Genomic DNA, 13582 nt, shown 5'->3' on the forward strand with positions numbered 1-13582 from the left:
TATTGCGGTTAATATCTAATGTGGAGTCAACTGTTTTTGTTTTGAGTTGAATTTTAAATTGCACGTTCCGTATGCTACATCTTGAATAGTTGAAGGAAAAAAACAAAAACTCCTCTAAATGTTCTGCCTTTCATAAATCGATTTTAAATTTGGTCTTAGAATTTTCTTTAGGTTGACTACCAACTCCATAACTAGAACTCCACTGTTTTGGTTTATACTGCCGTGTGCAGGTAAACGGCAGTATCTGCAGAAAAGAGTTTTCGAGATATTTGAAGAAACTCGTTTTGGATTCAATACTAACAATAGGGTAATGTTGGAATTAGAAGTCTTTTTCGCGCCTTTTTTCAGCGGAAACCAAATAAGCGAGCTTGTACAATAAATACAGTGCTGTGCAAATTAATTGGGACAAGCAGGAAAATTTAAAAATTATTCATAAAGCTGTTTATTTATTTATTATCTATACATTAATGATTGATATGTCCACCTTTTGCTTTAATCACGGCTCTTACTCTCTTTGACATCGAACTGACTAGTCTTTCACACATTTCTTTTACTTCTGGATCGCGAAACCACACTTTAATCACACTCTCTATTAACTTCACTTTGGTTGTACAATCCATTCTCCTCATTCTTGCTTTGCATATCGCCCATAAGTTTTCTATTGGGTTCAGATCTGGTGAGTTGCCCGGCCACTCAAGCAATGACAACTTTTCTGAAGCGAAAAAGCTTTTGGTCAGCTTGGAATTGTGACAGGGTGCCAGGTCCTGCTGAAACACACAGTCGCCTTCCGGGAACCTCCTCCGCAGTGTTGGGATGAGTTTTTCTTGTAATACTTTGATGTATTTCTCACTATTCATCATCCCTTCGATGGGATGAAGGGTTTCTGGCCCTGAGGCAGTGAAACAGCCCCAAAACATCACTTTTGGGGGGTGCTTGGGGGCTTGCTGGATGTGTCCTGGTCGAAGAGGCTCTCCAGTTGTGCGACGAACGACACTTGCTCTGTATCCATGCACTTCGAAGTGAGTCTCGTCAGAAAAAATAACTTTTTTCCACTGTTCCACAGTCCAATCTTTATGTTTTTGTGCCCACTTGAATCTTTTTTTCTTCATTTCACTTGTCAGGAGCTGTTTTTTGATTGGGCGTCGCGCACGACGACCACGCTCAAGAAGGCGGCGACGAACTGTAGACTCATCTACCTCCACGCCATGGTCAGCGATGGCTCTTGTAATATCGCCACTGGTCTTTTTAGGGTCCATGACACTCATTCTGTGGATCAGAGCATCATCTCTTGGTGTGGTCTTACGCTTCCGTCCGCAGCGCCCTTTCCTGGATGCCTCCACTGACCCCGTTGTTTCATTGAGTTTTATAATCCGTGAAACACTTGATTTTCCAACCCCAACAGCCTCTGCTATCTTCCTAACTGTGAAAGAGGTGTTTTCACTAAGTGCGATTATTTTTGCTCTTTTGCGTGGGGTAATATCCATTATAACTGAAAAATAAAAAAATACTGAAAATCGCTTTAAAGTCCTGCAATTCGCAGAGAAAGAAGAAACACATGTGAACACAACCAAGCTTTATTAATCAATGTCCAACTGACGAATTGGTCGTACTCAATACATAAGAGAAAAGTTCAGACAAGTAGAAGACAGTTTTGGGCAGGTTGAGACTTGCAAGTTGCAGTAACAAGGATCCAAAGTCCTTGTCCCAACTAATTTGCACAGCACTGTATAACGTATAATAGATGACAAAAATGCAAAAAAATGAAAACTTTGCAGTTACTGCCCTTTACCTGCACACGGCAGTATATAGCGCTTGTCTTCTGCAACTATATACTTTACTAAAAGTTATTCAACACAGAATTGCTCAATAATAACTTAAAAAACCAAGATTTTTTATTTTTCATCTTGACATCATCAGCAGGCATCTCTCACCTTATTAGGAATTTCATCTTCATCTAAGGAAGATGAGGAAATCTGAGTTCGCAATTCTTGTCCTTGTGTTGGAGCTAAAAACTTAAAAAAGCATTTTTTAAAGCCCTTTTTTTCTTGCTTGTATTTTCTTTTTGCAGCATGAGTTGTATTGGAACTTAATTCATTTGCAGAAGATTGAATTTGACATTTGATAGGGCTTACTCTTGGTGCAGCAGGGTCTATCAAATTGCTTAAAGACGCTTTAGCTGCCATTTTCTAATCAAGATCAAAGCTGCAGGAGGAGGATCATACGATGAACTTGTATCCGTTGAATCGCCGGATGTACTTTCGGTTCTTTCAGCAGTCAATTTTATTCTGCACATTTTCCTTCAACATCGTTTCTGTGCATTGTACAAAGTACACCATCTATTTAAAACTTAAAACCTGAACTGTTTATTTCTTTGTAAATTTCCCACGAAACAGATCTGTTGATTTCTTTATCTTCCAAAACTTATCCATTTTGTGATCAGGATGTTGGCATTGTCTTGATGGTCCCCAGTATTCATATGCATAACGGTGAAATGTACATGTTTGATTCAAACTCATTTATTCTCTTTACAGACCTACTTTGGATAAGGTCACGTTCAGATAAACTTTCATTGGCATTTTTAGAATCAAAATACTCCAAAACAGGGTATAGCAGTTTAATATACTTATAAATTCAATATAGTTACAGAATATCTCATTTCCATATACTTAAATTTGATAGGAGAAAATATTTTGTATCTCAATTTATGTTAAAGGTTATTACTGTGTTTAAAACTAGTATACTGATACAGAGTAAAAAAGTATATTTAAAAGAAAACGAGAACCGTGAAAGTTTTAATTATTTGGAACTTCTGGTTATGCCATTTCAGAGGGCAGATGATAATTCTGTAGTCCTAAAAAAATGTTTTACGCATTTCATTTAATAGTTGCCTGTGCCATAGATATGTATTATGACTGACATAATATGTTGAAGCCTTAATAGTCTGAAATTGAGTCGTATACCGACCTTTCGTACTTAAATGGGTAATTTTTATTTAAAGAATAAAATTTATAATAATTCCATTTTTACTGGGAACTTTTTTTGAAGGAATGAAAGGTGAAGTACTATTAAGTACAACAGAGGCTTTTACTACAGAGGTACAACAGAGACTTCTCATCTATATTTCATAAATTACTGATGTTTATACCTTTCTCCCCCATCAATTTTACTATATCATGACTTTATATATTTGCATAAATTTTAAACTAAAAAAATGTTTGGCGCAGTATAGCCCTCAAGGGCTCTTGCGCCATTAAAAAATACGCAAACCAACCAACCATCTATATTTCAGCTATATTTTTCATCTTCCAAACTTATATCAAAGGGTGGTGGTTTATTGGATTCTTTACTGTAATCCTATGGTCGAAACATTGAAGCGTAAAATATTTCTTAAAACAATTGAAATCAAATAGCATTGCTTTCATTTCAGCAAGAATGATGCCCTCAAACAAAACATGCATTTGGTTGTGGGGGCCACATGTAAATCAACGCCTTCAATTTTGAGATCAAGTGGATCTATAATTGATCTTTATAATTTACTAATAGGTTTTTTTGTTCCGGGAGTTGCTTCTGCTAATTCATCACATCTTTCCAAATGTATTTCTGTCGTTCGGAAAAAGAAACCACTCTCGAAATATTTTTCAAAGAACTCAAGTCCATCTGCTCTGCAAGTTCTGCAGCATTTTTTAGCCAATGCATTTTTTAGCCCAGCATTTTTTAGTCCCTCTTTGAACCCCATAACTTATTTACTGCTTTTGTATCAACAGGTGTTCTCAAAAGCATACCTTTAAAAAACATACTCGTTGCCATCAATTTTGAAAATTTGTCTATTTCGTAGAAGGTTCATCCCCTCGATAAAATCAAGAAGAAGATTGTTCAAACTGTTGTTTTTCAAAAAAGATCTTTTACACAAAGCGATCAACTGTTTTACGTGCAAACAAAGATGAAACTGCCGAGGGGTGTTTTCTTATTCAAAACTGACAATGGTTAATTTATGTATTTTTGTACCCATTCCGATAGGATTCACTGTTTCAATATTATGAATGTTTGAAATTATTAGCGAATGGTTTTCTAACAACCTATTTCGTATACAGTACGTGCCATCACACCACACTCGCATTGTTTCATCTTAGCTTTTACACAGGGCTGCGGAGTCGGAAGGAAAATGGCCGACTCCGACCCCGACTCCGACTCCTGAATTTTGAAACGCCCGACTCCGACTCCAACTCCGACTCCGACTCCGGATTTATTTTATTTTTTTAATTGTATTTTTTTTTCAACTCCCTCTCTCCCTTCAGGGGAAGGGGGAAACCTCTAAACAGAGATTTAAATATTAATTCCTTTTTATGAAAATTTCGTATTTTGTTTTTTATTGTAAACCTAAGACGCGTTAGAATAACGTTAGAAATTCAATTTAAAAATCAAATTTTCCAATAGTTACGAGTTAAAAAGTGAGATGTTTTAAAAATCCCTTTTAAAAAATTTGAAAATTATTATCTGTAATTTGCCCCCCTTTAATGTTTAACAAATTGATATTGATCAAATCTTGTGCTTTCAATTTTTGAAAGCTGTAACATGAGAGAAAAAAAGCTTTTTTTCTAAATCCAAGTTCTTGAGAGGGAGTGGTTGCCCCTTGTGACACCCATCTGGTAGATAACACCAAAAGTTAATTTCAGAGTTTATAAAAAAATATAAATATTTTAATTCTGAAAATTTTCGCGAATGTATTTTAAATTATATTTCATCAATAAAATTTCAACGAAAATAGTGCACATATACATCAGGAGCTAATTTTACACAAAATGCGGCGGTATACAAATTTGTACGAATAGCTTTTACTATACCTATATTTCTTCTTCGCTAAATTTTTAATTTAAATTTTACTGGCTGCTTTAAAATTAATCTTAATATGAAGACTTTAAGATTAACTGCAATTATTGCGTGTTGTAATCAAGAAATCACTTACACTTATTTTGTTCCATACTTTTTAGAGAGAACCAAGGTTATAGAAATAGTCTTAATAAAGAAAAAAAAACATGAGATTATTTCATCGGATCTTTTGGATTCGTGCTTTCGCGTCATAACTTTTTTGAATTTGCGGATTACCCTTAAACGTTTCAACCTTAGCTACGGGCCTCGACTTACTAATTTGTTACATTTATTTTACTATTTTATAACTGAGATCAAACAAAACACTACATTTCTATTTTTATTTGAAAGTGATTAATTGAAAATGTTAGGCAACAAAATCGTTTGCTGACAGTTGCTATTAGTTAAGTTCAAAAGCAAGCAAACTATGGGACGGCTACAGAAAGTTCGCTAAGCACTCAAGCTAGCTGATTGCCATAACGGCTGTTATTTTCTCATTACTATCTTTTTATACATGTAATCGAACCAACTGGTAGTCAGTTTTTAAAAAATGCAAGGAGAATCAGTGAAAAGGAAAGAAAATAAGAAGCCTGGAGTCGTAGTCGGAGTCGGCATGTTTTTGAACAACTCCGACTCCGACTCCTTTACCCCAAAATCTATCCGACTCCGACTCTTCGACTCCGACTCCGACTCCGACTCCACAGCCCTGCTTTTACAGGAGCGATTTACCCAGCAGAAAACTTGAGGTACACACTAAGTAATGCAGTAGATAATCCAAAAAGGGAACATAACATAAATATTTTTTACAAGGTGAATTCTTTCATTACGTTTTTAATTTTATTGCTAATAAACTGGGGTCTGGGTATGGGTATGATGAAATACCTCCTGTAATATTTTTCCGTTTGTGTGCCGAGTTAAATGTCTGTAATATTCAGTGACTTTTGGCAGTCTGTTAATCGCAGCCATATAAAATTTCATCTTTAGCGGAACTTTTCATTTTCAGGTTATCGAAAATTTGACTTAAAAGTGCGTCCACTTCCTCCACATCAGAATTTATACAATTTTGTGGTAAATTGATTTTTTTTTCTAGTCTTATAAAAGAAACGATGCTAAGCCAAAACCTTCATGTGCGCTTTCGTTTCCTACAAACGATAGGATTAAGTCCTCATCATGTGATGAGTAGAGTTTCTGGTCTAGTTAGCTTTCGACGTAACTAAAAGAATTATTCTTTTTGCACCGGTTGTTGAGTCTTTATAAGCAGTTTAACTATATGATTAGTATTCGCAATATTGACAGGTTGCAATAAAATGCGGATCGTTTCTGCAGAACCTAATAATATGCTTCATCAGTTCAGTTTCTGAATAAAGAGTAAGATCACACCTTGAACATGCTGAAGTATTTTCAGCCATGTTTCCCGGTAAAATGAAATGTCAATCAAATAATTACTTTACATGAAAAACCATTGCAGAGTACGTACCACAGAATTATAGACTCCCGAAGAGTAAGAATGCGAAAAACACCGTTAGAATATTCACTGATCTAATTTCGTAACTAATAATCTGAAAATAAACACCGTCAGTGTGCGTTAGTGTTGCCAAACTTCTTGCTGAAACTAGCCTGATTTCTGGTTACAACCAATCGAACTCTTGTCCTTGACTTAACACTGCTCATTCATCTGGCTACTATGCTGTATGATTATTGCTTGTAATTTAGCAGTTTTTCTAATTTATTGTAAGAAATAATGGTTAATTATTTATATTTTATTGTGCAAAATACTTTACTGTATTATTAATATAATATCAACCGCTAATAAGATCAAAGTGGAATGAGATCGATACAGTGATATAACTTAGCTCCAATAATTGAAAGACTTATAATAACCAGTAGATTGTACCATCGCCCTCGACGATGAAAGTACAATGAATATTCTTTGTAGGTTTTCAGTCAGATATCTAATTCGATGACACCAGAAAGAAAGGTAAAAATAATCAATCACGGGCACGGGTATTAAATACATTTAGAAAATTCACTTTAAATTTCAAAAGTATTTCCTTTTATCCTTAACTGCTCGCATATACCATGTACATTGTACACCTTCAACTTTGCACATCATTTCATCTTCTTCAGACAAGGTTCGTAAATTTAGAGATTTTTTGTAATTTTTTTGGAGCAAAAATGAAGCTATTTTCTTTAAACGAATTCCACAGCTTGAATTTGACCTGCAGAAAATTAAAGCGGAAAGCGTGAAACTACAAATTTCACAAACAACTCCGGAGTATATCGTAGGAATCATGCTTAACTATGTAGGTATGCGTACCATGCAAGTGTGAAAATAGGCACTTTTCAGGAAAGCCAAAACACTGAATATATTTTTTTTTTTTCACCTGACACGATTAATTATTTTCAATTTTGGTTGATAACTTTAAGTGTAAAACTATCGTTTGAAGCTATCATTTTTATCATTTGTAAAATTATTAATAATAATATTTTTTAAATATTCGCTACTTTACCAAAATGTAAATTTTTGATGAAGATACTATATACGTAGATATCGATATCTACGTAGCGAAAATGAAATTTTACATAAAATAAGATAGTTTTAAATGAAGTTTCGTGGCAGGTATTTTTGATACAGTGAAACCCGAGTAAGTTGGCCACCTGCAGAGCACGACTTTAGTGGCCAACTTAGACAAGTGGTCAGCTTAAGGAGGTTGATGATATAGGATCCAGAACTAATATTGTACCTGCAAAAAATTAAAAAAAAAAAAAAAACTTTTTTTTTCCTTAAAAAACTATTATTGAAAATGCATACATCATAAAAAATACATTCACTCTTCTATTTCCGTGGTATCTAGTTCTGGAAGAGAATCAAGGATTGATTTTGAAATTTGAAGCTGCTAGTAATAAGACCTGTTGTACGCCCTGGGAGCTAACCTTTGATTGCATTGTTGCACATAGGTTTTTTTTTTTTTTTTTTTCTTTCTTTTTTCCTTCTTCGATGTGCAAATTCGACCATCGTATGGCATAAAAGGTGCAAGAAGACTATCAGTGGGAGTAATATATTTTTTTCCTCGTTTCCTTTTTGGAATCAAAACAACGAAATCAATGTCATCAAAGTTAGTTTTTACAAAAATTGTACGCAATTCTGATTTCCGGTATTGAAACCACAAACACGATTTGAAACATAAATTTTCATCTATGTGAAAGAGCGGTGGATGAACTCGCATCGTATGGCCGAGGTTGTGCGTTCGATTCCTACCGGTGTCCTGGGTTCTGTGTCGTTCTCGTTGTGTTGTGAATTCTATTCTGACTTGTGCTATCTATGACGTAATGTACTCACACTGTGAAATACGGTAAAATGCTTGAGTTAATTTTAAAAAAATATTAATAAAATACTGTTTTTTTTTAGATACATCACTTTGAGCTTGCAAGCCATAGGTGTCGCTATTGGTAACCTTTCTGGACTTCGTACTTTTCGAGTATTGAGAGCGTTAAAAACTGTATCTATTACTCCAGGTAACTTCTAAAGGATATGCTGCCTCTGGAACATTCAGTAAACTGCATAAACTAGTGATTTTAATGTGTAATTTACAAATTTGACTTTTAAAAATTAGTTTCCATTTACTTTAAAATCAGGATTTGAGCACCACCTTACTCAATGTTCTATTCTGAGAAAATACAGTAAACTTACGATAACTCGAAGTTTCGAAGGACCGACTAAACCTTCGAGTTATGGGAAGTTCACACAGCCTTCTCAAGAGCTTGGGACCGAATGAAAACTTCGAGATAAATAAATATTCGAGTTATAAGTTACGTTAATGTTCCACCGGAACAGCGATATGTACCCCTCCCCCCTATATATATATATTCATTAATAAACAATCAAAATAAGTTGAAAATTGCAAAAAGCAAGAACACGGAAACAACACCAAAATGAAAAAAGTGAACTTGGAACCGATACTTTCTCAAGTGGAAGGACCGTTCCCTAAGTTCACAAGGCCCTTTCTTTTTTAGCAAGAGGGAAGGTCCCAATAATTTACTACCCTCCCCGAGAGTCTTGGAGGAAAATTGAAAACGAAAACGTACCTATAAAATAAAGAACGAAAGAGTTTTCGAGTAAACCTTCAAAACGAAGCAACAATCAAAACGCAGACCTTTCAAAAAGAAATGACTTGCACATGCTAGGCAAAACTGCAGTTAAATGCATTTCAGTACACTTTAGTGTTTCTTTCATTTTTCTTTCAATTTCTTTACATTTAAAATATTCTTATAATGTATCTCATGTTTTTTATATATATATATATATATATATATATATATTATTTTAAAACACGACAGTATTTAGTTTGATAAAGGGAGAGAAAAGCAAATAAAAGCAAATTTATTTTCCTACCAGCAAGAGATAGGTAATGTCATTCTTTTTAACGATCCTTCCATCACAGGATCGTTCAATGTTTTGACCTGTACACTAAACTCGTTCATTTAAAAAGTTACAGGTGATATTTCTGCGAAAGTTACTGACGTACACTAAAAATGTTTCATTCGTTTCGTTACATTCTTTTAAAGAAAATCAACTAGAACTGCCTACCTAACAATTAGAAAATATACCAATAGAAATGTAATGATATATGTAACATATTTTATTTAAGTGTGTATAAAGCAGTAGTTTATGTACCAAGCAGTTATAGTTCATTTTGTAAGGGTTTTTTTCTCGGTAATAGGGACGGTCAGAGACCTTTCCTTTATTCCAGAAGTCGCAGGTTCGATTCCTGCATGATGCAAAAGTAAATGAGTAAACTTTATTTAATAAAATTGACGTCGCGTCACAAAATTTACGAAATTGATCTTTTAAAAAAATTAAATAAAAAAAAACGCCGAATAATTTTATATAGAACATTTTAAATGGGGGGGGGGGTGGGGGATCTGAATATGTTAAGTGTTTGCAATACCAAAAGACATTTTAAAAAAATAATTAAGAAATTAAATGAGACAGAGAGTACTATGTATAATAACTATTATCATTCAAAAGTACAATCATTCACTTTTTAGGCGATCGTACTCTACTGTTCATTTTAAGGAATCGGTCTTTAAGACTCGTCCATTCATAAACGACATATCACTAGCAGCTAATCCAAAAATTCATTTATCTCACTTCTTATTTGATGAATAAAATGAACACATTGCTATAAAAGCGTGCAAATTAGTATCACATGACACGAAGTGACAAATTGGGGCTTCTCAAAAATCGCTTCTTTTTCTTCCATATTTGCCGATGTTCAGTACCTCCTTCAATCTATTAGCTCATGATACCACACAGCGACCTCTGGCTGCTGATTCACGAGTCATTTATCATGGATTTCGATCTTTTTATGTTTTGCCCTTTCCCTCCACTTAGTGATCGTGCTCTAAAATTAAGCTCTCAAATGTGGGTCATTACAATCGCGTGTTGAGCAGATGAATCGGGCTAATGTAAAAGTCAAATTACAAGGGAATAGAAATTTATTATACTGTATCATCATAGCAAATCCATTGCGCTTATTCATTTTGATTACATCACTTTTCATATTGGAGACTGTTTTTGATTTGAAGTTTTAGTAGTGTGTTTTCTTCCTTCCTTCCGTCTTATTTTTTACAAATATTTCTCTACTTTTAAGAAATTATTATTTTTTTTTATCCATTAGTTTTTCATTGTACTTAGTCGTTGGTGGTTGCCGTAGCTCCAAGCTTTTTAATCGTTGCCAAAAACAGAAATGAATACTAATTATTATAAAGTTAGATGTTAGTAAAATTAATATATTTTTTTCTTAAGTGACGACATAGCGCGACCAATAAGTCACGACATCTGTTAGAAAGCAATTTTTATTATTGAAATTAACATTTTCAATGAGTCAACACGAGAGTGTACTGACCAAATTATGTAGAACCACTGACTTACTCCGTGTTGGAACACGAGCAGGGTCAAGTTTAATTTAATGGAAAGAGGACCCAAGCATTATTTTGTAAAGGCTTTTATTACACACATCACAAGAACGACGGCACACACAAGAACACGAGGACAACAGAAAGTACAAGAATGGATGACCAAAAGTTGAAGTGGAAGTACATTCTTCCCGCGCTCTAACAGCGCCCTCTATTCCGTAATGGGGGGAGATGCAACACTCCGAAAGTCTAATGATCGACGCATTTTTTGTCACTGTCGCAGCGGATGTGAAATGAATCAATGAATCAACCATTAGGACAACACCAGGGGGGTGAATCCAGCTTCTGGCTTTGGAGAGGGTCATTGGTAAAATTTGAGCACGAATCGGAAGGACCCCCTCTTTCCAATGGGAGCAGGCCATAAATGATGTCACACTGTTTTTCTACAAATTTCACCTCCCTCCGCCTTTGACAAAGTGTCACACCTCACCTTACCCTCTCCTCTCATCACATATCACGAGGTTCTTTATAAGCATATTGTTAGACAAAAAAAGTGTCAGTTACTTGTCGCAAACTGCCACGATTTCACAAACTCCCCCCCCCCCCTTAGAGTGTAACATCATTTGAACGTTCCTAAATGTAATAAAATCATTCCATGTCAAGTGGTCCAAAGTTTTTTCTTTCACATTTCTGTATTTCTTTGAAATTTGGCTCGTCCATTGTACTCTTTGAGGTAATCAGAAGTCCAAATTTTTATATTTTTATCATTTTTATCTATTTTTTTATTTATGAGACTTAAAAGCATTTTAAAGTACATTAAGTGCTGTTTAATACGGTATGCAACATGACTAATTTTATAAAAATTTTCATTTTTAAAAAATTAAATTTCAATAACTCAGAAAACGTATAATGATTTTTTTTTTTTTTAATTCTCAAAAATTTTTGTGTATTTTATCTTTGTTCGTGCAAAATTTCAAGTTAAGATCTCAATGGGATCATATTTTTATGAATTTTTTAATAAAAACTTGACTTAAGAAATAATGATGTTTTTCAGATTTTAATTAGTTAAATATGGGGTTTTCTTAGTAGTGATGGTCAAGTAAGTAGTTCTTAAATATGACTATGCTTGAAACGAGCGGACATGAACTTTTTTTTTGTTCTGAAGCAAACTGATGATGATAGGGACATACACTTGTAGGTGTGTACAAAATGAAAATTTAGAATCATGGCTTGCAAACTACACAATATGAAAGTTCTGTTTACTGCAAACCTGCATGTATTGACATCCAATTTAGTTTGTGATAAAAAAAAAACTTTAATTTTATGTTCAATAATTGTAGAAGTTGTATTCATAATACAATTACAGTGTAAGTTAAAGATCTGGACAATAGTAGAACCGGGAGAAAGTGGAGCAAGGTAAAGGAAGAAATATGTAGAACAAAGGATAGAAAAAGTTAATGTTTTCTGTGACTGTGTAGAAAGTTGAAATATTTCATGGAACTGTTTACAAACTGGAACATGGAACTGTTGAATAATTATTTCCATAACCAGATGAAAGAATTTAAAGCTTTTTAAATTTTAAGCTTCACCTTGGAGCTTATGTGCTGATTAAAGTTTTTAGAGTTATCCAAATAAAGCACAGGTATGTTGGATTCAGTCAAAAGTATGATGCTGTATATGGAATGCTTAAGGTTGCTGCTTTAGAAGAGCAACATGTGAAACTGGCTAGTTGTTTCGATTAATGGAGGATGTCACTTCATGTATAGAATTCGATTAAATTATAAGTATTTTGTCCAATCCCCAACTTATAATTAAAGGCAACTGAGTTTATCATCGTTCTACATTTCCCAATTGATATTGTTATACATGCTTTTTTCACATCTTAACAAAGTCGAACCATATGGGTCGTGAGTGTTACCGTATATTATGAGTTTTACCAAGTAAACAAATTCTAGAATACAATTTAAAAAACAAAAGAAACTTATAATAATTCAATTAACATTTTTAGCTTACTTAAAAGCCTTCATAACAATATTAGTTTAAAATATTTTTTCCAATTCATTTATAATTACGACAGGCAGTAAAAATATGATACTTGGTAACACTCATGACGATGAATATTGTGTATTTTTATTAAAAACATTTTCTTTTTTTTTTTAATGGGATATAGTGAAGGGACAACTTTATTCATAAAATGTATGATTTTTGTAAAATTAAAAACTTAAGTACTACATAGAAATATTGTCACGTTGTCATTCATGACATTGAAGGTGAAAATTTTACTTTTATATTAAAATATCCGTATAAAAAATTAAGCTCAAATACGATTGAATCCTTAAAAATAAAGTATTACAAGGAACGTTTCCAGAAAAAAATAAAACAGTTGATGATATTTATGTTTGAAACTTTTCAAATGTTGTTTTGGCAAAAATTTTGAAAATCACACATACACAATATTTTTCGAGAATATTTTTTTTTAATTTATTATACGTTTTCTGAGAAATTTTAACTTTCAAATTTAAATTTAATTTTTTTAAATGAAAATTTTTATAAAATTAGTCATGTTGCATATCATATTCAACAGCAACTAATGTACTTTAAAATGCTTTTTACAAAATCTTTCTATCTATATTTGGTGCTGAGTTATCGTCCATTTTATGTTCAAGCATCCATCAAAAAAGAGGGTTTTTTTAAAAATCAGTCTCATAAATTGAAAAAAAAAAAAAAATAAAAGAGATAAAAATCTAAAAATTTGCCCCCCCCGTGTCCGTTTACCTTGTCGTGGTGGGGGGGCTTG

At 33.5% G+C, this 13582-nt stretch overlaps 1 protein-coding gene across 1 annotated transcript in view; it reads left to right on the forward strand.

Moving 5' to 3' along the window:
• Nucleotides 1-13582, forward strand: part of LOC129230170 (sodium channel protein 60E-like) — a 205024-nt gene that overhangs the window by 74613 nt on the left and 116829 nt on the right. The window contains exon 5 of the mRNA XM_054864572.1: nt 8276-8382. Within this exon, the coding sequence (XP_054720547.1) occupies nt 8276-8382 (107 nt within the window). The remainder of the gene's footprint in view (nt 1-8275; nt 8383-13582) is intronic.

This window comes from Uloborus diversus, chromosome 9, assembly GCF_026930045.1.
Source record: "Uloborus diversus isolate 005 chromosome 9, Udiv.v.3.1, whole genome shotgun sequence".
Classification (NCBI taxonomy): domain Eukaryota; kingdom Metazoa; phylum Arthropoda; class Arachnida; order Araneae; family Uloboridae; genus Uloborus; species Uloborus diversus.